This window comes from Ordospora pajunii, assembly GCF_021821965.1.
Source record: "Ordospora pajunii strain FI-F-10 chromosome Unknown Cg_05A, whole genome shotgun sequence".
Taxonomy (NCBI): Eukaryota; Fungi; Microsporidia; family Ordosporidae; genus Ordospora; species Ordospora pajunii.
Genome location: NW_026848122.1, coordinates 1 through 23,614, shown reverse-complemented (window position 1 = coordinate 23,614; position 23,614 = coordinate 1). Strand labels below are relative to the sequence as shown.

The 23,614-nt window shown below is 43.5% G+C and overlaps 12 protein-coding genes across 12 annotated transcripts; 4 read left to right on the top strand and 8 right to left on the bottom strand.

Annotated features, from left to right (window-relative positions):
* Positions 1-6: 6 nt before the first annotated feature.
* HK407_05g08600 (uncharacterized protein) lies at positions 7-492 on the top strand (the record flags this gene model as incomplete). The annotated part of the gene is made up of 1 exon (XM_060420841.1): positions 7-492. One exon carries the CDS (start codon positions 7-9, stop codon positions 490-492), a length of 486 nt encoding a protein of 161 aa, XP_060276942.1.
* A 99-nt stretch (positions 493-591) lies between these two features.
* HK407_05g08590 (uncharacterized protein) lies at positions 592-3,450 on the bottom strand (the record flags this gene model as incomplete). Its single annotated transcript, XM_060420840.1, has 1 exon — positions 592-3,450. The coding sequence occupies one exon, from the start codon at positions 3,448-3,450 to the stop codon at positions 592-594; it is 2,859 nt and encodes a 952-aa protein (XP_060276941.1).
* A 58-nt stretch (positions 3,451-3,508) lies between these two features.
* HK407_05g08580 (TCP-1/cpn60 chaperonin) lies at positions 3,509-5,044 on the bottom strand (the record flags this gene model as incomplete). The annotated part of the gene is made up of 1 exon (XM_060420839.1): positions 3,509-5,044. One exon carries the CDS (start codon positions 5,042-5,044, stop codon positions 3,509-3,511), a length of 1,536 nt encoding a protein of 511 aa, XP_060276940.1.
* Positions 5,045-5,337: 293 nt separating this feature from the next.
* HK407_05g08570 (putative dynein) lies at positions 5,338-8,256 on the bottom strand (the record flags this gene model as incomplete). Its single annotated transcript, XM_060420838.1, has 1 exon — positions 5,338-8,256. One exon carries the CDS (start codon positions 8,254-8,256, stop codon positions 5,338-5,340), a length of 2,919 nt encoding a protein of 972 aa, XP_060276939.1.
* Positions 8,257-8,260: 4 nt separating this feature from the next.
* On the bottom strand, positions 8,261-14,809 carry HK407_05g08560 (dynein; the record flags this gene model as incomplete). The annotated part of the gene is made up of 1 exon (XM_060420837.1): positions 8,261-14,809. One exon carries the CDS (start codon positions 14,807-14,809, stop codon positions 8,261-8,263), a length of 6,549 nt encoding a protein of 2,182 aa, XP_060276938.1.
* Positions 14,810-14,871: 62 nt separating this feature from the next.
* On the top strand, positions 14,872-15,783 carry HK407_05g08550 (uncharacterized protein; the record flags this gene model as incomplete). The annotated part of the gene is made up of 1 exon (XM_060420836.1): positions 14,872-15,783. One exon carries the CDS (start codon positions 14,872-14,874, stop codon positions 15,781-15,783), a length of 912 nt encoding a protein of 303 aa, XP_060276937.1.
* A 39-nt stretch (positions 15,784-15,822) lies between these two features.
* Positions 15,823-16,956, bottom strand: HK407_05g08540 (MOZ/SAS protein; the record flags this gene model as incomplete). The annotated part of the gene is made up of 1 exon (XM_060420835.1): positions 15,823-16,956. One exon carries the CDS (start codon positions 16,954-16,956, stop codon positions 15,823-15,825), a length of 1,134 nt encoding a protein of 377 aa, XP_060276936.1.
* A 57-nt stretch (positions 16,957-17,013) lies between these two features.
* Positions 17,014-17,547, top strand: HK407_05g08530 (UPF0113 Pre-PUA domain-containing protein; the record flags this gene model as incomplete). Its single annotated transcript, XM_060420834.1, has 1 exon — positions 17,014-17,547. The coding sequence occupies one exon, from the start codon at positions 17,014-17,016 to the stop codon at positions 17,545-17,547; it is 534 nt and encodes a 177-aa protein (XP_060276935.1).
* Positions 17,548-17,664: 117 nt separating this feature from the next.
* HK407_05g08520 (putative helicase) lies at positions 17,665-20,115 on the top strand (the record flags this gene model as incomplete). The annotated part of the gene is made up of 1 exon (XM_060420833.1): positions 17,665-20,115. One exon carries the CDS (start codon positions 17,665-17,667, stop codon positions 20,113-20,115), a length of 2,451 nt encoding a protein of 816 aa, XP_060276934.1.
* A 66-nt stretch (positions 20,116-20,181) lies between these two features.
* Positions 20,182-21,591, bottom strand: HK407_05g08510 (DEAD/DEAH box helicase; the record flags this gene model as incomplete). Its single annotated transcript, XM_060420832.1, has 1 exon — positions 20,182-21,591. The coding sequence occupies one exon, from the start codon at positions 21,589-21,591 to the stop codon at positions 20,182-20,184; it is 1,410 nt and encodes a 469-aa protein (XP_060276933.1).
* Positions 21,592-21,683: 92 nt separating this feature from the next.
* Positions 21,684-23,327, bottom strand: HK407_05g08500 (uncharacterized protein; the record flags this gene model as incomplete). Its single annotated transcript, XM_060420831.1, has 1 exon — positions 21,684-23,327. One exon carries the CDS (start codon positions 23,325-23,327, stop codon positions 21,684-21,686), a length of 1,644 nt encoding a protein of 547 aa, XP_060276932.1.
* A 125-nt stretch (positions 23,328-23,452) lies between these two features.
* Positions 23,453-23,614, bottom strand: HK407_05g08490 (uncharacterized protein; the record flags this gene model as incomplete). Its single annotated transcript, XM_060420830.1, has 1 exon — positions 23,453-23,614. A coding segment is annotated over one exon (162 nt), but the record flags the coding sequence as incomplete, so codon positions are not given.

Genomic DNA, 23,614 nt, shown 5'->3' with positions numbered 1-23,614 from the left:
CTCGGCATGCAATACACAAGAATTAGCAAGATGGTTAGAGAAAAAATAGTGGAATCACACGAATTCAAAACGATGAGATCATTAACATACAACAACCTGGTCAATGAAATATGCAAGCTTCATTCAATAGGTGGCATGATCAGGAACACTCCACATAGATTTATATGTCTCATCCATAAGCTAGACTCGATCTCTTTGATTGATGATGTTGTTGCCGAAACCTTGGAAGGCATGAAGCCTCAGCACACAGGCTCATCATTAACAGCTAATGACTTCAAGGGAAATGTGTATCTCGTGGCTGCATTTTTATTCTACTTGAGGCTATCTGTGAACTTTCATCAATACAAAGACCTGATAAAGTATTTCGAAGCAGACTTCAGGAAAATCACCGTTGTCAACGAACAAAATACAAGATTTTCCATGTACATGGATGTGTTTGTGGATGATTTGCTTAACAAGCCCAGGATTCTTGGCGTCTGCCTCCACATCTAACTAAATATATCACAAAAGTGTGCATCTAGATAAATTGTCCTCGCACATCAAGTGCAGGCCAAAGACATTGATCATAAGCCATAAATTTAATGTAATGTCTCAAGTCTTCTGAATAATTCGCTCCGTGTTCAGAACACTAAACATCGTACTTCTCTGCTTCTCAGACATCTCATGAACAGTCCTACTTGCATACGATCCAGGCATAGGTTGGCTCAGTATGGATGATATATATCCAAATGGCTCAAAATGATCTAACGACGTCTCAAAGTATATGTCCTCTTCCAAGAAGACATCTCCATAGCTTCCATCGCTTGAAACATACTCTTCTTCTTCGCCACACGACTCATCCACCTCTTCGTTCTCCTCGTCCTTCATCTGATTCCTTAGCTTGATTGCTGCCGGAAGCGACGTCACAACAGCCATCATAAATCCAATAAATCCTTGCACATCCAAATCAGGAATCTCGCCTTCCCTCAGCCCACATACTGCTCCAATAAATAGCATGCATATCTTCTTGTCATGAACCCTCTTAAAGTTGTTACGCTGTGTAAACAGATTCCTTAGAATCTCCTCGAGCCGCTTCTGCTCTGCAAGAAGCCTTATGGTGTCTTTTGGCCGCAATATAAAGCTGTTCATCACCACCTCAAGCAGATAAACCATTGCTGTTCCTCCCTCATCAACCATCGATAGTCCAGAAACTGCAACATTCAAGAAAAACTCCAGTCTGGACGGATCCGCATTCACCACTTCATTGCCTATGTTCAGGATAATCGACTCAATGATCCTGCATCCATCCATAAACTCATCCTCATAGAAATTCTCCTCATTGCATAAGCAGAACTTCGATATCACGGAGTATATCCCCGTTAAAATGCTTGTGTTCATCACGCTTTCCTTCCCATACGTCACAAAGTTGTCTATCAGGTCTGCAACATTCGACGAATATATTGCGATATCATCAATGGGAAGATTCAGGACCATGTGGAACAGCCCCCACATCGATCTTTCTATCCTCTTGATCATAAACACATACCCATTCAGAATATCAAGCATCTCCTGATAAAAGTCCTCCTTCCCCTCATTCAGTATAAAGTACAGAACATCATACGAATTCATGTATGCATGCTCCAAAACCGCAGACCCATGGTCCAGCGACAGAATAAGGCTCTCTATATTCCTCAGAAACCCCATCACCAGCATCGCCTTCTCCTCGCTAAGCTCCTCACTGCTTGATAGGTGTGTAATAACAATCCCAGAAATCGACCTCACAAGCTCGGGCGCATACTTCACCATCTCCTCAGGATAGTACTCGGTAATCGTATCAAGTAGAATCGTCAGTGGCTCAAGATCATACACATTCAATAGTCGCAGTATGCTTTCTAGCACAACAGGTATCAGCTGCTTAAACTTCTCGCTCGCCACCTCGTTCGACATAAAAAACGACATCGCAAGCGTCGCCTCTACATACAGTACACGATGGTTCGACATCATCAATCCATGCACTTCATCCAGCAGCCCAATCGCCTCGTTTCCAATCGGTAGGTCCTCCTCAATCATCGACAAAAAATAGCATGCTTGCGACTTCAACACCAAGCACTCCCCCCTTAGATTAGGAATCACATGGTTCATCATCACATACACAAGCACATTCCTTGCCTTCTTCATAAGAGTGCTCTTGATGCTCGCCAGCAGAAAAAACGATCCATAAGCCATCCTCACATTCTCCTTGCTTGGATTCTCCTTGCAATTGTCCAGCACAGACACAAGGCACTTCAGCATCTCATTAAACTTCTCATCATTGTTCTTCATCCTCGACACTATCTCTCGGAACAGCCCGTTCAAGTTGCTTCGCAGCGTGCTTCGGAAGTACCCATACTTCTCCCGCAGGTACTTCTCTCCATCCTTCTCAAAGTCCTCTTCATCCGTTTCAGACAGTGAATACACAGACAGTATATATCCAAACACCAAATACGGGATATCCCTCTCCACATACTCGCCAAACGTCGTATCAGACACAAGCAGTGTAAAAAAATCCACCGCACACACCTCAATCCCTTCTCTCAACTTGCTTCTTTCCTGCAAAACCTTCAGAAACATCGGATATACCTCGCGAAGCCTATTCACATCCTTCACATACTCAGAAAGCTCGTTGTTCTTATAAAACTTCTTCAGCCCCTTGCTGTACTCCCTGTACAAAAAATTCGCTGCCAGCTCCTTGCATTCAAGAACTCCCTCAGCCTCGTTGTTCTCCAGTCCCATCGTTCGCAATGCAAGCCCAAACACGTAAGAAAACGCCTCTATGCACGACAAGTACTTCGGAATCGAGTAGTAGCAGTACGACTTCACCAGCACATTCAGCCCAACCTTCAGCATCCCATAATCCCCTATCTCAAAAAACATGTGCACCTTCTCAAGAATATCCCTGCCAGATCCTCCATATATCCTCTCCAAAATATTCTCTATGTTCGACCTAATCTCATCCGCATCAAAAACCTTCGAGTACATATTCAACGCCGTATACACATGATTCACATCAGGAACCTTCAGAAATCGCGACGCCTTCTCAAAAAGCACCTCAATCCGGTCAAGGCTCCTCTCCTTGTTGAAAATATGCACAAGAATCGCATTGTACGACACCCTCGTCACATCATCTCCATACAGAAACATGTCAAGAATCTCCTCAATCAATCCATTCTTCGCTAGTGCATATGCATCGCTGTTCCACTGATTGATAACTGCATTCTTGAAATAAAGCGAAGACACCTTCTTCACTACCACATTCGTGTCCATCATACTTCCCCTCACCAGTGACATCACAAACACCGGATCTTTCTCCTTCTCCATCAAAATCCTCTCCGCCTCATTCCTCTTACGCGAGTCCAGATCAATCGTCTGAAGAAACAGACCACAAGCTTCTTCGTTCATATGGGCACTAAACATTTTTGAAAAAATCTTCATCCATCTTCACATCCACACGCCCATCCTACACATCCATTACTCATCAGTCAAATGCTTTTTATTGACTTCTCTCTGCAACTATCGTCGAATCAATCATGATAATCGACAATGCTGCACTAAACGATGCTTTGACCATGTTCCTCTTCACCTCCAATGGCTCATACACTCCAAGCTCTTTCATATCTCCAACCCCGCACACACATATTCCCATCGTCTCCTGCCCATTCGCATGCCTTTTCCTCAGATCCTGAACTACACTTATGGTGTCCAGCCCAAAGTTCTTTGCAAGCAGCTGAGGTATCTTCTCAAACGCCTGCGAAACCGCCTTCGCAACAAACATCTTCTTGTTGCAATACTCAAGCGACTTCTGCCTAACTGCCCAGGAAAGCTCCATCTCCATCGACCCTCCTCCAGTCACCACCTTTCCTGTTTTCAGCGCAACCCTGACCGCACATATCCCATCATGCACCGCCCTTCCGACCTCCTCAAGAACCTCATTTCCAGGCCCTCGCAGTATCATAGTGCATGCATTCATACTTCCTCCTTGCAAGAAGTTGTACCTTGCCTTTCCAACCTGCCGCTCCTCAAAAAGCGTGCATCCTCCCACACTTCCCTCCAAGTACTCCGTCGATCCAAGAATGCTTCCTCCACACGACCTAACTACCCTGCTAAGATCGTCCTTCATCACCCTTCCTGCACAAAACACCCCATGCCTTGCAAAATACTGCGTTGCATAATCCCCAATCGGCAACGAGCTTAGCACTACATTTGCTCCGCTGTCTAAAATCTCATCAAGCTTCCTTCTGATTATTGCCCACTCCGCATCAACCACCTTCTGATACTCAGACACATTCCCAACCCTGATCTCCGCATTGTCTCGCTCGCTCTTCCATTCAAGCTCAACATTCAAGCACAACACCCGTGGATTCACTATCCTCTTTGGCTGTTGCTCATACCCTGCATACGTAAAGCACTTCTCAAACGAAATCCCATCAACCACAAACGAATCCCCAATGCTACCACCCTGCACTTTCTTCACCCCAATCGACTCGTTGTCATCCGCATCAACAAGCCGCACTGTGTCAACTATCATCTTTGAAAAGTGCTTCCTTTCATTCCTTATGCTTTTCGACGTAATGCACGTCTCTCCCAATTTGTACAGCATCTCTTCAGACGCCTCCACTCCTAGCCTATCTAGATGCTTCACGCACAATGCCTGCAGCTCTTCAAGACATTCTCTAATCACTCCAAGCTCAAACCCTTCTTTTATCAGAGGCTTCAGACTATCCAGTATCTCGGCAGTTAGTATCACAACACTTGTTGTCCCGTCTCCAACCTCATTATCTTGTGCCTCAGAAAGCCCTACCAGTAGCTTCCCAACAGGATGCTTCACATTCATCTGCTTCAGAATCGTTGCTCCATCATTCGTAACAACCATCTCCTTCCCAGAAAACAGCTTGTCCATTCCATACGGTCCGAGCGTGCTTTCAAGAAACTCCGCTACCTTCACACACACATCTATGTTCGATACTACCTGAAGACGCCCCTCTCGAGGATCCGCTATTCTTTCCGTTTGCACAAAAAGCTGGTTCATGCCTGGGCTCAAAATTTTCATGCTGGATAAACACATGCACAGCACATCAGAAGAAAAGCTCTTGCTTGAATACAAGCCAAGATGCTTCAGCACCAGCAATTATACTCAGCGTATAAAGCCATCCGCTGAAAAAAAGTCGAGAAGACCCGGCCCATTGTTCAGAACAGACCTCCATAGAGTGCTTGAGCACAAACCCCACTTCACCTTCTCAAGCTTCCTCAGAAAATTCATCAGATAAAATTAAACTAATAACACCACAAAACAGAACCAATCATCACATCTTCATTAACACTTCAGGTATCTATTCTACAACGATATATCAATGTCTTTAGATACTCCTCATTCCACTCATCCTTGCTTTCTGCATAGAGAATAAGGTCCCTTATACTCAAGTCAGGATTCATGCTCGCCATCCTCACATGGAAGTCTATCAATTCGTCATTAACTCTGGCTGCAGAAAGAGCGTATCTTCTGATCTCTTCCTTCGATATATCCATCTTACAAAAAACGAGTCTTGTATCATCAACCAATCGATGCCTCTGCCCCTCATCAATCGTAAATATAAACCTGCAGTTGCCTGTCTTCTTCACATCTCCAAGAAAATGAATGTTCTTCACAAAGTAGATCTTCTCCTCGGCACATACCTCACAAAGCATTTCAAATATTCTTATATTGCTCTCAGCACTTCCTGCAGATATCGTTTGCGATACATTAATCTCTTTCTCAATGGCATATATAATCTCATCGCATGCCATCATTAATGTATAATCAAACCAATCATCCTTTATCTCCATTACTACATCCAAGCTTCTTCTCTTCGATCCACGCTCCATCCCTGAATAAAAGCACTCTGTATATTCACGCATCATCTTTTCCACTTCTCCCATCTTGTCATTCTCAAATAGCCTTAACACCTCATGATCACTTCGTATTCCTTCGCATACCTTCATGTACATCACTTTCTCAACATACTCCTTGTATATCCTGAATGAAAGCCTCATTGCATATTGTTCAAAAAAAGATTTGCTCTTCTCATCAAACATCCCATTAAGCATTGCATACATCCTCTTCCTGCATGCATTCTGCTTCTCCTTTTCCCTTGCTACATCCATCCTCTTCTTCTGCTCAAATATCTCACTCAACGCGCCATTCCCTGTAATCAACTTAATCAGGCTCTCCTCCATCTCTTCCAGATCTGTCTCTTCCTCAACTTTGAATCGCTCTTCGCTATTGCACATGTATGTGTATTCTGTATACATATTCCTATCATTCGAAGACACAAGTATCAGCATATTCCTTCGGCTCCGCATTTGCTTCTTCAGAGCTTTGTACACCTCCCTATCAAATATCTCGCATCCATACACCACAACACCATTCCCATACTCTTCGCTGCTCATCAAAACTTGTCTGTAGCCTTTGTCTCCAATACGCGTGCAAACATACCTTCGCCCCTCAACTACTCTTTCAATGTCGCAATCTCGCACAAACACATTCCTGACATGGTCAAACATCCATTCATTGCTGCTTAGCATATAAACTATCGGGCATTCATACTTGCTCTTCCTCCATCTCTCAATCTCATCACTCAATGACTGCACAACCCAATCAATCTGCCCAACCTTCGTATCAATCATTTCAATTTCCGCCTTTATGCCTTCAAGCTTGCATTCAAGCTCCATATATTCATTCTTCATCCCGTCAATCATTTCTTCAACAGCTCGCAGCCTCTTCTCTTCCGCATTCAGCCGATCCTGACTGTTCACTATCTTGCATTCTATCTCTCCTATCTCATCTTTCAGTGGCTCGATCTCCTGCAAAATCCTTGCATGCCGATGCTTTGCTGCAACCCATGAAAACAAAAGTCCACATGCCTTACTCGCCTTCACCGCCCTTTCATATGTAAATCCAGGATCATCCATCAGCTTCTCCAGCATAATGCAAACACACACATCACCACAATTCATAACTTTTGCAACAAAATCCTCTCCTTTCATGTACTGGACAAGCCTCTTCCATTCAACACGCCCCTCCACTCTACTCCGCCCTTCAATCAGTAAAAAAACCGCTTCCACCGTGTTTTTGATTATCTCTGGCGGATTGTTCATGGCTTTGATCTCAGACAGGTTTCCTTTCGACATCTCCTGAACTCCCTTATACGACTCCTCAAGCAACTCTCTGGCATACCCAAGCTTCTCATCAACTATCCTTCTTCTTTCAATGCTCAGCTCAAGAAACTCATCAATTTCTCGTCTTTTGCATTCAATACTCCTCCTTTCATTCTCCATCCTTAACTGCTCCTCTGCTATCTTTCCAAGCTTCGCATCAATGATCTTTCTCAGGTCCTCCAATCCTTCCTTCTTTACTGCAGACTCCTTTCTCAACAGCTTTACTTCTCTTTCAAATTCCTCAATCTTGATTATTCCGTCGTCCAAAAACTTTCTTCTCTTTGCCTCCCGGCACCGGAACTCTTTACTAATCTTTACAAAACACATTCCAAAATCAATCGCTTTGCAATAAGACCTCATGCTTACCACACTGCAATGCTTGCACCCATCTGGATGTCTTGCCACAACATCTTCAGTCTCAGGTATCTCAAATACCTGCTCAAATATATTGCCTCCCAAAAACACATCAATATCAATTCCCTCCTCATCTACAAACGAACTCTTGATTTTCTCTATGTAATCACTCCCTTGCTCCTCTCCAATCATCGAAAAAAGCTTCTCCAAGTCTATCGAATACCTCAACAGCCTCTGCAATTTCAGTACAACGCTTTCATCTGCAACTTGCTTATCCAGCAAACATCCACTTTCAGCAAAAATCACCACCTGCCCATCAGTATCCTTTTCCTCCACACATTCTATCATTTTTACATTCAAATCCAGCCTTTTCAAGCATTCCTCTACTAGCCAATGCTTTCCACTCATTTTCGGTCCTTCAACCACCAGGCTGTATCCCCGATGTAAAACACATCCAGCAATAGAAACCTCCTTCAATCCGCAATGCCTTCTAAACTTCTTGCTTTCTAAATCAAATCCAACATCTTCAGGTACAATTCCAAATATCTTCTCTATCTTCTCCCTCAATCCATCTACTATTCCAAAATGTATTTCTGCCTCAAAGTAAATCAAATCAGCAATTTGCCACTCCTCATTCAAAATATTTCCAAGCATCCTAATAAACCTCACCATCTTCTTAATCGACACATTCATCTTTCTATATACAAACATTGTTCAAAACCCTATCAACACATTCCTGCACATCTCCATCACAAACACTAAATCCACATATCATTATCAATCCAATTATCCTTATCCCTCCTATTCTTCCATACTCACTATACTCCCTTGCTATCTCAACTGCATTCACACTCTTCCCGTCCATCCCATAAATATACACCATAACTCTCCATTCATGCACTTCCTCTCCATCAGCACGCCTTATCCTCTTTCCATCAGCCTTATCCATCAACTTCTCAACTGTAAGTCCATGTGCACACACATATATAGCTCTTTCTCCAAATAACTCTTGAACCAATGCTTGCTTCCCAACTCCTTCATCTCCTCGGATAAAAATCACCCTTTCGCCTCTCACAAGCTCCAAAACACATCTTGCATAAAAACTTAGCTCCTTCGTTCCGATCAGGTTCACAAACTCATATTCCTCAACATCTCTCCCTTCATACCATATGCATCTTCTATTCATTTCATATCGCTCTTCCATGCCCATCGCATTCTCTATCAAATCCCCGCCCCTTTCAACATATACAATAAAAACTCTGGTAAGTGTCGCTGGCGTCACATCCTCAATACACACACATTCAAATACAAACCTGAAATTCTCGGGAATCCTTATTCTTTCCCCAGAGCTTAGGCACAATAACTTGCTCATGTCAAGAACAGAATTAAAGTCCTCCATCCAGAACGACTCAATTGGACCATCAAACACAAACCAGTATTCGTCTGCAGAACTGCTACAAAGACATCGCCTCAGGTCTCGCACAAAAATCCCATCGTTCCAATCTCCAGTAGCATCGTCATATCCTCCGAACACAGATATCATGTTTTTTGGGTTATAGTAGAAACATCTTGCATTCCTCATCTTGCTTGCCTTCTTGATCACTAGGCTCTTTCCAACCCCATTTGCTCCAAGGACAAGCGCTGCTCTCATGCTGCTCAGCCCATGCACCAGCAGATCCTCATATCTCAGGCCTTTTTCAATGTCTCTATCAAACACCTCCTTAAACTCTCTCAAAAGCACTTTCCTGTCTGCATTATCAAATGAGGACATATAGAAACGCGCCATACATTCTGCAATGCCTGTCCCAAGTCCTCTTATAGCTGTTCGTATCGCTCTCAGCCCAAAGTCATAATGCGCTTTCTTACTTGCACTGCATTCTAGTCTGCAGATCAGCTCATAAACCCTGGCAGATTCATGTCCACAATAGTACTCAATCACCTCCTTCCTATCCGGCACATCAACCTTCGTCTCTCCAAATATCACCTTCAGACTCCTTGGTAATTCGTACCGTCCCTTGTATCCCGTATTCATTGTTAAAAAAAACTTCGTCTTGTCCATGCTTCCAAGAATCAACTCAGTAACTCCGCTCATTATCTCTGCATTCAATCGGTTAAACTCATCAAAGCACACATACATCCCTGCAAGGCAAGCTCCTCTAATAACTCTCTCCAACGTCTTGAAGCTGCACTTTGCATTACAGCAGAACACAATCACAGGTACTCCTATTGTTCTACAATAATACTTCACCGACTCCGTCTTTCCTGTTCCGCTTCGCCCATACAAAATCAATCCTGACAATTTTCTCAACGTGACTTCAATCGTACACAGAATCCTGCACACCAGCGGTGTAAACACAATGTCTGTTGGCGGATAATACTCAAACCCATACTTCCTTCTACTAAGCGCCTCCACGCACACATCTCCTCCAAACAAAATCGGTTTTGGATACATTCTCAATGCTCCTGCATTATTCCTCATCTCCTTATCGAGTAGCATGGTCTTCGGCGTATACCTTCTCCCTTCCTTTCCTTCAAAGTACCTGAGATCATCAACTAATTCAGATACAATCGCAGGCCTCTTGATCTCTATGCTATCCATACAATCATTATACATGCATTCATCAAAATGCTTCCTCATCATCTTTTGGATTTCACTTCCAAACCTCATCACAAACTCATCTATGCTATTCTCAGTACTCACTCCATCAACTAGCTCAACTTCCTCTCCTCCACTCACAAACCCCGTTATCACTCCCATCTTCTCATTCACCATGTCCACATTAAACGTCTGTCTGAGTATCTCGCCATAATAAGACTTGTCATTCAATGCACGAATGAGATTCTCGTCAGAAACAAAGTACAGTCTTGGCGTATTCTGCCTGCATAAATCCAGAAACTCTTCCAATCCTTTCCTAAGCTCATCAATGTCTTCTTTCATATCTTCAAGTTCCCTTTGCAAGCAAATTAGGCTTTTGACTGCAACTCTGCATCGCATCCCTTCATCTGCATTATCTCCTTCCTTTCCTCTGACCGTCACTTGCATATTGCATCCTCCACTCTGTAGTCTGTAAAAAAACCTTTCTTTGGTTCTTTTGTATTGCTCTGCCTCAATCTCCAGCTCTTTGACTGCAAACACATTCACCAGCCCCAGAAGCCCTTCATACACCTGCCTAACATTGCAAACCGTCTCAATGCATCCATATAAGTCCTTCTTAATCCCATCAACATCGCCGTACAGAACCCCTCTTGTGTTGAACCTCATCACTGACTCATATTCCGCCAGCATCCCATAAAGCTTGCCTTCTACCTCATCGATCTGTGTTATTCTCGGCAATCCATACGCAGCTGAAATCTCCAAGTAAATATCTTCAAACTGCTGTAATGTGCTCTTCACATATCTTCCAACCTCACTCTCCATCCTGCACTCACGTATCTTCTCTTCAACTTCATTCTTGCTGAACTGCGCAATAAACTCTCCTAAGTGCATTGTGCTATAGCCATACTTCTTCATTCCGCCACTTCGAATATCATCAAAATACTGCAAAACATCTCTACATTTGCATATCTTCTCTATAAACACTTCATACCATCCACAGCACCTAGTTATATTTATGTTTGCATTTACTTCTCCACTACCCAACTCATTTCCAATCCTAGACATCACTGACTCTAAAAATGCATTAAATTCAGGCACATCAAGATCATCAATCACTTGGCATTCATATCTCTTAATAATACGCGAGTACCTATCAAAATCTCCTCGTCTGCTTTTGATCTCCTTCATCCACTCATCAGCATCGTTAGAAATCACTACTGCATTCATAATCCTAATAACCTTGTTCAGATCCGCAATCTCAGTCTTTAGTGCACAATTATTATTCTCAAGACACTCAAACATCCGATCAAACACATCCATGTCTCCTTCCATCACTAGCACTTTCAGCTCGCTACACGCCAAACTCACCTTCTTCTCCAACGCCAATCGCTTTTCCAGCACTGCATCAAGCGGAACATTGCTCAGAAACCGCCCAATTATCTCTTCGCTCTCGATAGCAGCTTTCATTCTTCTCCTCTCAACTTCCTCACCATCAATCTTCGGCCTTTCCAGCCCATATTCACACACAATCTTGTTCAATATCTCAATGCATTTGAACTCTTCAGAACAAATATACTCTTTCATATCCAATGCATTGCACACAGACTGCAGCAACACATCAATACTGTCCAAATCTTCTTCTCTGCCCCATCCATCATGTTCAAGCTTCTTACACACAATTGGATTCATTCCGTTCACATGCTTACTTACTTCATTGCATACCGTCTCAAACATCGCCAGGTGCATTGACACATCAACAGGCTCAAAAACAAAAAACGGAACCGTGTTATTCATCACCATGCTGACACATTTATGCATTTCTGCAATCATCTCAAACCGTGCTACAAGGCCAGAGGGTGGCTTCTCAATCACACACTTCTGCAATACAGCTGCACACCACTCATATCTCTCAACAACCTTCCCAATAATCTTTTCTATCAGTACACACGCTTCTTCTGCAGCGTCAACCTTCTCAAAAACCTTGCTGAAAAAATACTGCTCTCCATCCGGAAATATCCTTTCCAGAATATTGAAGTACTCACCAAGAATAGGACTTAATACATATCCATCAAACACAGGCAGATCTTCTTCAGAATCTCCGCAGCACTCCGCATTACCATTATTCCCAATCTTCACAAACTTGTGCCTTGATGCAAAAAATCGCAGGTCTGATCTATGCAGACACTCAACCACATACTCAAGATACTGAATAAACACACTCCCCATGCTTCTCTCTATGCTACGTACAACAATATCCCTCTCATAGAACTCAAAAAATCGCAGATATGCTGTAGGATCGATAGAAAACACACCGCCATAATCAAGATGCATCAAAAACACCCGTTTCATCTCACCTCTACGTATCTTCTTCACAAAAAACTTGTATGTGTATACCTTTTGCTCAAGAATCAGCAGATTGGCTTCAAACTCATCTAGATCTCCGCAGGCCACATGCTTCCATTGAATATTCATTATTCTGCTCAATGACTCAAACACCGCATCAATCTCACCGCAGAAAATGTCCATGTCATCTGCTATGTCTGCCAGTATGGCATGGAACACATCACATCCACTGCTCAGTCTTTCATACACCGGCCTGATCCTTGTTAATACTTGCATCGTCTCAATCGCTGATCCTGGTATAGACAATCCAAAAGCGCCGCTTCTGTCCATAGACATCAGCACCATGTATTCATCAGTCAGTCCTACAACATTCTTGCCAAGCTGCACTTCAAACCTCCATGTGCCTTCCATGCTGCTTACTACATCTAAAATGCTACGCTCAATTCCATACGACTCTGGATGCTTCATAAACCACCGTCTTATTTCATCTAAAATCGACATTTCCAGCAGTTTCTTTCGTTTTACATACTCAGATAGCTGTGCAATCCTTTCTTGTTCATCTCCAAAAAATGCTTTGAACACTGCCCATGCCTCTTCATACATCCCAAAAAGTCTAAACAGATATACAATCCTTTTCGAAAACTCTCCATGCACAGGCATCGCGCTAATCTCAAACAGAAACCGGAAATGGTTGATCACCTTCAGACGCTTCTCAAATGTCCTTTCAGAAAAAACATTGCAACGCACCAAAGGCTTGAAAACCATCATCACTCTGTACAGCCTTGAAAACCCCGCTGCATCCTCCATCATTGTGCTTATTGGTGTATCATCAGTCCTGCCACTTGTCCAAGGAACACAGGCATAAAATGTACGGGCATCGAAGCAAAGGTCTTCGTCACAAACAAAATTAAAAACATCCGACATAAGCCATTCATATTCTCGAAAGTCTACTCGTGTACACTTTCTGTTCTTAAGCACCTCCCGCCAAACATCCACAAATTCAATCCTGCTATGAGGCATTCCAAGCAAATGCACCATTCCATTCATTAACTTGTGGAACTCAGTTTCCATCCGCTTAAGCTCTGCATTTCTGTTAGCACGCAAATACTGCATATTTAATGCATCAGGCTCATCTTCGCGCAAATGCATTCCAAAAAACACCTTTCCAACACTTCTGAATGTCCAAAGGCATGTAAGCACATCTCTTGCTTCAATAAAATCCGTATGCATTTGCTGGAATGCACATATCCAGTTGCTGTCGCCATGCATGCATTCCAACGACTGCATCTCTGTAACATCATCGTCACCTTGTTCATTTAGCAACTTCACATTGTCTATGCATTTAAAAAACATTTCTTCACAGCACTCAATCATCTCAAATGACTCACATTCACACACTCTATCCGCTACCAGTGCCACCAACCCATTCATGTGTGTGAAAACAGATCTCCTGACAATCCGTGGCTGGCTCCGAATCGAACCTGCCATTTCTTTGAGCACACAGGCAAATGCATTCATGAACTCAATCAGACTCTTTTCTGAGTATATCCCGTCGAAATCCATCTTGCTGTAAAACTCGTTGAGCTTCTGCCCAGCATCCAAGTATCTGCTCGATGACGATAGGCTGTGCAGAGTTGTCAGAGTCACGAGCTTTTTGCTTTCTCTGAGCACATCACACATGAACACAAATATCTTACTTCGGAACACCTCAAATACATAGCACATCTGCATGTAAAAATCACGCCAAAACATCTTTTCCTCAACAAATGTTTGCTTCTTCCTTGTATTGACAGATTCATACAACCCCCTTACATCTGCAGCCCATGCCTTGCATACTTTACACACTGTATCTAGCTCGTCTTCTGAAAGTACAAGCTCCATTTCAATTCCACTGTCTGCAGTGCATGAGTACTTCTCATATATCTGCTCTATTTCTTGAATCCTTCTTACAGTGCCTGCCTCATACTTGCATTGTGGTACAGACTGCCTTGCAAACATATTTGATAGCTGTCTCAGCAATTCATGTACTTCCTTGTGCACAGCAAATGGCATTTCTGCCCTGAGAACGGATGATATTGCTGGTGCAACAAACCCTGACATTGCCTCACGCATAAACTCATGCCCACCTTTGAATATCAGCAATCCCTGGCTGCTTGCTTTGACGATGCATGAACTTTTACTAATTGGCTGTGATTTGTACGGAGCTATGCTGCCTTCGGCATCAAGCACCCACCAACTGCTGCCAAGGTTTCCAAATACATTCTCGGCATTGCAGATTGCATCGAGAAATGGATTGTTTGTGTGCATGGAGGGTGTATCGAGATGCAATGAATAGCAATAGGCACTACTGTCAACAAACAATCCCTGTGATGGATGTAGAAGCATTGAGGAGAAGTAGAGAGATCTATGTGGACGAAATGAACAAGGTCACCGACGAAATGAACGAGTTTATCAGGATAAACCTGCATGAAATAAGAGATTTATTGACTGTGTGTGCTGCTAAACCCGAGAGTGTAGGCATAGATGAGCTCAGAGCGTTTGTAGAGCATAGAATAAATGAATACATTCGGCTGATGGATGCAAGGAAAAAAGATGCTATTATGTGTTTGGCACATGGAAAGACCAGCAAGGACACAACTGATGCAATAATAACAGCCGATTATTGCTACAGAAGGTTAATGTATGGAGAAGAGCCGGCCAATCGGCGGGGCAATCGAAGAAATAGCAGAGAATATAATGCAGAAGAAGAAAGATTGGATGCTTTTGTAAACATAATAACAGGAATGATAACAATAAGATATGCGAACAGCCACGAATCAGTGGTTGATAGTGGATCAATCAGTTGCGATTACCATGCACTGCAAGACCTGTTTTCAAACGACTTCCGATTGAGCATAAGCAAGAAGCAAATGAATGTTGAGATGCTTAATATGAAAGTTGAGATGGGAATTGAAGCATTTAAAATTGCTGTTGAGTCTCCAGAGGATAGCCTGTGTAAGCTGGTGTCATACAAAGCCTGCAAAGAGCACGGTATTCCTATTCTTGTATCAAGTGATGACACAATTGATATGATCGATGATGAGCTTGGGCATTTGCACAGCAGAGTCCAGCAGCAGGTAAATGACGTGATTGTAATGCATATCACAGATGCATCGAAGGCATGCTTGATAAACTATCTCTTAGTCATACTAATAGGTATTTCAAGAAAAGTTGATCTGAGCTACTTCAACGACAAGAAGGAAATGTACATGCTGTGCTGGGTATACGAATGCTCAGAATAAATAAAGATGTTTAATTTGAATGCTACAATAATTGCTTCTCTATGCAAGCTTTAGCAACGAGCCATCTACACTCTTGGATCGTGTCTTCTGTGCCTTCTGCAGCTGTGCCTCATCATATGTGAAGACAAAGTCTTGCCCATGAATCTTTAGCATCTTATATGCACACAAGGTTCCTATTATGTCGTCCTCAGCAATGTATGTTTCCTTTGAGATCTGGCTGATGCTTGCTTCTTCGTGCCTCGAGAGATAATCAACAATCGCCTCCATCCAATATGCCCTGTAGCTCAGAAGCCCAAGGTCGCTCAGTGGCTTTTCAGGCCCTGCGATTATCTTTTCTCGCTTGCTGAGAAGATACGAAAAGTCCATTAGAACCCGTCCGTATCCCTTTCTTTGCTCAAATGGAAGCGTCAGTATGCATGCAAGGTTGTAGCCTTGCTCTGAAACTTTTTCCTTCGAAAAGTATCCCACTATCTGGTATCCGTTCTCTTCAAGCCTACACAGCACATAGAACATAAACACATCTATATCGTAGTACAGCGACTTGTGATCTAGAAACAGCTTTGACAACAGCGAAAGATTCCTGCAGTAGTTCTTCTGTATATGGCCATCGCATTCAAAAAAACTCAGGATCCCGTCTCTGTATATCTCTCGTCCCGGTGGATGCCTAATGTTGCACTTCCTTGCATGCTCTATAAGGCTTTCCATCGTTGCAAGGTAGTATAGACAAAACTCGCATATGTAAACAATGTCGCTTTCTGCTACTGCCCTTGGATATGGAGAAAAGTACCAGGCATCCACAAGATGGTTTCTCATCATGATTTTCTTGATGTTCTTTATTTTGAATTCCTCATCATGCGGTGGCTTTTCCAGAACAGGATCTGTGCCCTCGTGCTCCTTTCCGTCCTCAGAATGCTTGCGCTGCTTCTCTGCCTTTAATTTTTCTGCCTTCTTCTTGGGTACTTCCACCAGGGCCGGATCACTCAGATCAATCAGCGTCCCATCGATCCACTCGTCAAGCCTTCTATTGAGATCTACGTAGTGGACATAGAATTCAGGCATGGAGTGCTTTCCGGCCCTTTTGCCAAGAATCTCTGCCTTCAGCACCAAAAGCTTGTCTTCGACGTGCTTTCTTACAGGAACCTTGAATCCTATGCCGATGTCCTCGAGTTTCATTGTGTTCTTTATGCGGCTTGTGTGCAAAATTTTTAAACAGACGCAGCTTCCCTCCGGATGCGAGATTTGAAGCCACAGGAGAAGAACGACGTGCTTGAGAAGTTGAATTTTTTTATCGGAGACAACGTGGGCAGGATAATCGACAAGGATAACAAGATAGTCTTCCACCATCAGCGTGTGATGCTTGTTTCTGAAAATGTCTACGCAGCAACGTCTATGATTCCCAGGAAGTGTATTGCGATAGCTGGAACCGTGCTGGGCAAGTTTACGAAGACAGGCAGGTTCCGGCTGGGAGTAGCTGCGCTGCACATATTGTCACAGTATGCGATCCATAGAGTCTGGATCAAGAGCAGTGCAGAGATGTGCTATTTGTATGGGAACAACTCGTTGAAGTCGCATGTTTTTAGATTGTCCGAGGGCATTCCGCAGAATGCAGGAGTAGTAGTGTACAATCAGAATGATGTTCCGCTTGGGTTTGGAGTGACCTCGCTGAGTGCACAAGCATATTCTACAGCGAAGGGGCATGCGCTTGTTCTTCTACGACAGGTAGATGCGGGTATGTATATTCGTGATGAGGAGCATGCTCTATGAGATATATAAATTGGTATTGGTATTGATGTGTGTAGTGTTGTTGTGTGATATACTGTGGCGTTAAGTTAAGGCTTGGGCAGGAAGTAATTGAATTACGAAATGTCCCATTGTGCAGAGATGAGCAAGAAGGAAAAACTTTTGAGGAAGTATCTTGAGAAGAAGCAGAAGCAGAAAAGCAGAGACGAGCTGTATGAGGAAATATCGAAGTTTGTGAGGCCGCATGCAACTGATGACGCATGCAAAGCAAAGAAAAAAAGACGAGCAGAGGCCGTTGGTGCAGATAAGCTGAGTGTTGAATGCAGGGCATATGCTGAGGAAGATATCGGAAGTATTGATGTGAATGGTGAGATTGGCTATGCGGCAGCAAATATACTGTCGCAGTGTGATGCAATTAGCTATGCAAATGAAGAATATGTAAACAGTGGCGATAGCGTATGCAAGGAGTATGATGATGGATGCGATGAGTGTGGAAGTGAAGACGCTGTGGGCAGCATAGTGCCCAGATATTCTCTCCTTGTGGATGAATTAAATAGCAAACAAGACGACGGAGCATTGCATTCATGCGTAGACAGTTGTGGTGAAATAGATGTCGAAGAGGTGGAGAATAGAACTAAAAACTCAGTAAGTGTTTCAAATGAGGCAGCACATGCAATACCAAAAGAGTATGAAACAAGAGTGTTTGCACAAAGAAAGCCAGAGATTGAAGAGAGCAGAAAGAAGCTTCCGATATATTATGAGAAGGCAGAGGTTATTCATGCAGTTCGAGGATCTTCGATTGTGTTTGTACAGGGTGCAACTGGATGTGGAAAGACGACTCAGATTCCTCAGTTTCTTTATGAGGGAGGATTTGCAATTCGCGGTGTTATAGGAATTACACAACCTAGAAGGGTGTCTGCAACATCTATATGCAGCAGGATCAACGAGGAAATCAATGAGGAGTTGTGTGGATACAAGATAAGATATGAGTCTACTGTTACATCAGATACACGGATCAAGGTGATGACGGATGGAGTGCTGATAAAGGAGATGCAGGAGGACTTTATGCTGCAAAACTATTCTGTGATAATCATTGACGAAATACATGAAAGAAGCATCAATATTGACATGCTACTTGCGATTCTCCCCAGAGTTGTGAGGATGAGGAAGCAAATGGGGACTGAGCTGAAGCTTGTGCTGATGAGTGCCACGGGGGATGTTGATGAGTTCAAGAGAATTTTCGGAGAGATGACTGTCCTGAAGTGTCCTGAGCAGAGCTTCCAGTTAAGTGTTTTCTACGAAGAAAGGACTGATGAGGACTATCTGAGCATGGCGTATGAAAGAATAAAGAGGATTGTGCTGAGTGGAGATGCTTCAAGAAGACGCAAGAATGGAGTTGGAGCGAGCAGGGGTGATGTGATTGGATCTAATGTGCAGAATGACAGAGATGCAGCCATTCTTGTTTTCCTTACGTGTAAGCAAGAGATATACGACTTAAAGAACAGGCTCGAGTGTTCTGGAATGGACATAACCGTGCTTCCACTACACTCATCGCTCTCGAAGGAAGAGCAGAGCTTGGTGTTTGGAAAGACCGAGCATAGAAAGGTTATTCTAGCAACGAACATTGCAGAAACGAGCATTACGATTCCAGATGTTGTTTTTGTAGTGGACTCTGGAAAGGTGAAGAGCAAGGTGATGGACTCCGAGGGGTTTGCAAGGTACTCGATAGACTTCATAACAAAGTCTAGTGCTGCACAGAGGATGGGAAGAGCAGGGCGCACAGGGCCTGGAGTGTGCTATAGGCTGTATAGTGGGGAAGCATATGAGAAGTTCTATGAGTTTGGAGTGCCACAAATACTGAGGTCGCCTCTTGATGATGTAATGCTACTTATTCTATCGTTGGGGATCCGGAATGTGCATGAGTTCCCGTTTGTATCGAGGCCGAGTGCAAAGTCTATAGACGAGGCAATGATGCATCTGAAGAGCCTGGGCGCGGTGGATGGCTCATCAAGGCTCACAGAGATGGGAAAGGCGATGTCTGGATATCCTGTTGAGTCAAGACTGGCAAGACTGCTTTGTGTGCATGGATGCGAAGGCATACTTGTCGAGCTTGTGTGCATAGTGAGCCTGATTTCATCTGGAATTGATGTGCGGAGAACACGGGAGAGCCAGATGTATTTTGAAAGCAGTAGAAGTGATTTCATGGTGCAATTGGCGATTCTGAGAGACTTTCTGAGGAGCAATGCTAGAAAAGCATTCTGTTCGCGCCTTGGGCTGAACTACACATCAATGATGGAGGTGATGAAGATGAGCAAGCGGATACTGGCAATGAAAGGGCATTTGAGCAGCCTATGCATTGATATCTTGCCTGATAGATGCTCTAGGATTTGCAACATTATATATCGTGCATTTGCAGATCGCCTCGCAGTTCCATCGCTTGGCTCGTACTTCTTTCGTGGCGAGGAGGTTTTTATATCGAAGGATAGTGTTTTGGCAGAACCGAACTGCTATATTGTCTTTGAGAGTCTAGTATACAGCGGTGGCAGGTTGTATATGAGGAACATTACTATTTTGGATCACGAGTGGCTGTAGATGGATAATGGATGGTAATATACGCTGATGTAGGCATTTTGGATAAATTTTGAATAAACTGAGATATTATTTATTTTGTTTTCTGCTGTGCTTCTTGTTCAGTTTGGCTTTCTTTACTTTCTTTACTTCCTTGCTGTCTTTGAGTGCTTTCCTATCCGGCTTTTCAAACCTTTCAAATTTCACATGCTTGAGCTCAGCCATTCCAGGAACCTTCTCGAGGAAAAAAAGATCCACAAGGGAGTTGTAATCTAATCCTTTGTAGTCAAGAATATATGAAACAACATGTTCTTTGTACGATCGGATGTAAGATACAAACGCTTTCACACCAGCATCCAGCAACTCGGGTGTGATCCTCGCCTTTATGTCTTCATGCGTCACGGACGGATCAATCGCTCTACTGCATTCTGCCACACAAATGCCCTTCAGCTTCAGAAATTCAACATATGCTTTTTCGTTGGGCATGACAAACACAACGGACTCTCCTTTGCTTCCGTTTCTTGCAGTCCGGCCACTACGGTGGACTATGTTGTTGTAGTCCTTTGGGACGTCGAAGTGCACCACCAGCTCCACCTCTTTGAAGTCAATTCCTCTTGCAGCAACATCGGTGCAAAAAAGCATCCCCTCTCCTGCAACAAACTGCTCGTAAACCTTACTCCTTTCCTCCTGCGCCATTCTTCCATGGATCTTGCTTACATGCGCTACTCCAAACTCCACAAACAAACTCGAAAAAAAGTCCACCTGGCTGCATGTTGCAAAAAAAACAATGCATCGCCGCTTCGTAGCAATCTCCATCAGTGCCAGTATCTTGTCTGCAGGCCTTATTACAACATATTCAAGACACACAGGCATCATTCCACTCCCAACTTTGATCCTCACTGGATTTCTCAACAGAACAAGCGAAAGCTTATCCACAGACTCATTTATCGTTGCAGAAAATAGTCCTGCTATTCTACTCCGTGGAAGCATTTTCATTATCTGCATCAGCTTCTCCTCAAACCCATATCCAAGAAGCTTATCTGCCTCGTCCAAAATGATGTATCTCACTCTGGCAAACTGCTTTGGATACTTGCTTATGATCTCAAAAAGCCTTCCCGGCGTCCCCACTGCAATACGAATGCATTTCTGCATCTTTGCATAGTCATCTTCTATGCTAATCCCACCAATGAAGCACTCACAGCTGCACTTGAACATGTCTGCAACAGCCTTGATCTGCAGAGACAGCTCTCGTGTAGGCGCAATCACAACTGCCGTGACTTCTGCATTCCCAGTGAAATCCGCATACACATAATCAAGTATAGGCGTAAGAAACGCCATCGTCTTTCCCGTTCCTGTTGGTGCCTGCACTATCACATCCTTGCCCTTCAGCATCTCCGGAATACACGCCCTTTGCACTTCAGTCATCACATCAAACCCACATTCCTTGGCATCCTCCTTTAACTTGATATTCATGCTGAGATTGCCCATTCTTCCATCCATAACAAGGAACAGCCGTTATTCTAAATTTACCCATCCATGCATGCCACACTCATCAACATCAACACTCTAATATTTTAATTAAGTTACCATTATCACTTTACAAGTGTGCTGTACTTCTTCAGCACAGAGCGAGATATTATCCCATCGCCAAACAATAGGTATCCATACCTATTCACAACATTCCTTCGTACTCCCTTTGGATATTCGCTCAGCCCTTGCAGAACCAGACTCATCAGCATCTCTTGCATCTCTATCTCATACATATGCTCTTCAATCACCGGGAAAAACATCGATCCCTTAATAGTACTCCCATCCACATCCTCCTCTTCAACAACCTCCACCAAAAACATCGAAAACGCCTCAATCAAGTCCACCTCAGATGCATTCCACACTATCCTTAATAGCGTTATCTGTTTAACAACATCCTCAATGCCAATCTCCTCAACATCATCTCTATGCGCAACCTCCATCATATACGCCAGCACATCATCAAAAAAAGACGTCCTTTCCTTGCTGCAGTAGTCTTCCTCGCCCTCATCCTCCTCAAGATGGCTGCAGTGAAACGTCTGCCCTTCAGAATACATAATATGGTCCATAAAGTCATTCTCAATGCACACATCGTCCCATACAATGCATCTGTTCACATTCCCGCCAATAAAGCATCCATGCCCAACAACAGAGTCCCTGATAAAATGATTCATCGCAAACTTCAGATCGCATCCAACCACAGTGTTGGAAATCGGCTCATATAGCTCTATGTCAGGCTCACTCGGCTCATCAACAAAAAAATTACTCTGCACCTGCACAAAGCTCTGGAATCTGTCCGTTCCTCTCCATCTGAACTTCCGTAGATCAACTGCCTTGCCTTCTCGGACATCCTCATTGAACTTGAAGTAGTCATACAGCGTCACTATCTCTTTGCTATAAAACCCGCCATTCTTCCCAATGCTCATGCCTGAAATCTCCTCCTCCATCACATCAGTTTGTCCTTGAACACAGCACATTACCTTAAAGCTGTATGCATTAAACGCAAGAACTCCCTTCACCAAATCGCCCAAGGTTCCAAAGTCAAAATTCTCCGTAAACAACGGAAATATCTTAGAAGACACAACAGCAATCGTGGGTGACGATAGTCCTGCTGTAAACTCAATCGCTCCATTGTCTAGCACCGCATTCACCACCTTCCTCCCATCATACACATCATTTACGCATTTGCTGTAGAAAACAACCTCTTCTCCATTAAATCCATACAGGTGAGACACATTGCTGTTGCTCTCGCTCGGGTGCAGAAACAAAGTCATGATCACGTCCTTTCCCTTCCTGTGCCTCTCCAAAATGCTCCTCAAAGGATAGTTTGTGTAGTGGTTTGCATATATAACCAGCAGATCATCAAAGTCAAGCCCGTTCTCGTCAATGTGCCTCATCAAGTCTCCAAGTGACTTGCCGTCACAGTCAAGTGTCGCAATATTCATTTTCCCAGATACATCTATCTTTATTGCATGCGAAATCACCTCTTCACAACCGCTTCCGGCAAGAATCACATTGAAAAACTGCTGATCATACAGACTCGACAAAATGTACTCAAGTAGCGGCACATTCGCCACCGGAAAAAGCGACAGATTCTTCTTCAAATTCGTCATCTTAGTCGGAATGTGCCGTGTTTCATAGAAATCATATATCAGCAGCACTATCTCTCTATTCTCCCTGATATATTTCTTGATATTAATGGCCTCCATATCCTTAAGGGCTTGCTCAATGCTTTGTTTATTCCTTGCCCCTGCCCAATAGATTCATTTCTGCTCGTTCCTATTGGCTTGCAATTCTTCCCTCTGCATCCACTTCTTTGCCCTCGTGCTCGCTCTTACTCCATTCTTAATTCTCCTTCTCCCTCCTTGCGCCATCGGCTCTCTATTGCATTCCTGACCGCTTCTGCTCTGGCAACAACATCCTCAGGAACGCCAGCCATCCTTGCAACATTCAGTCCGTGCGAGTCCATGGATACCCCAGGCACAAGCTTATACAG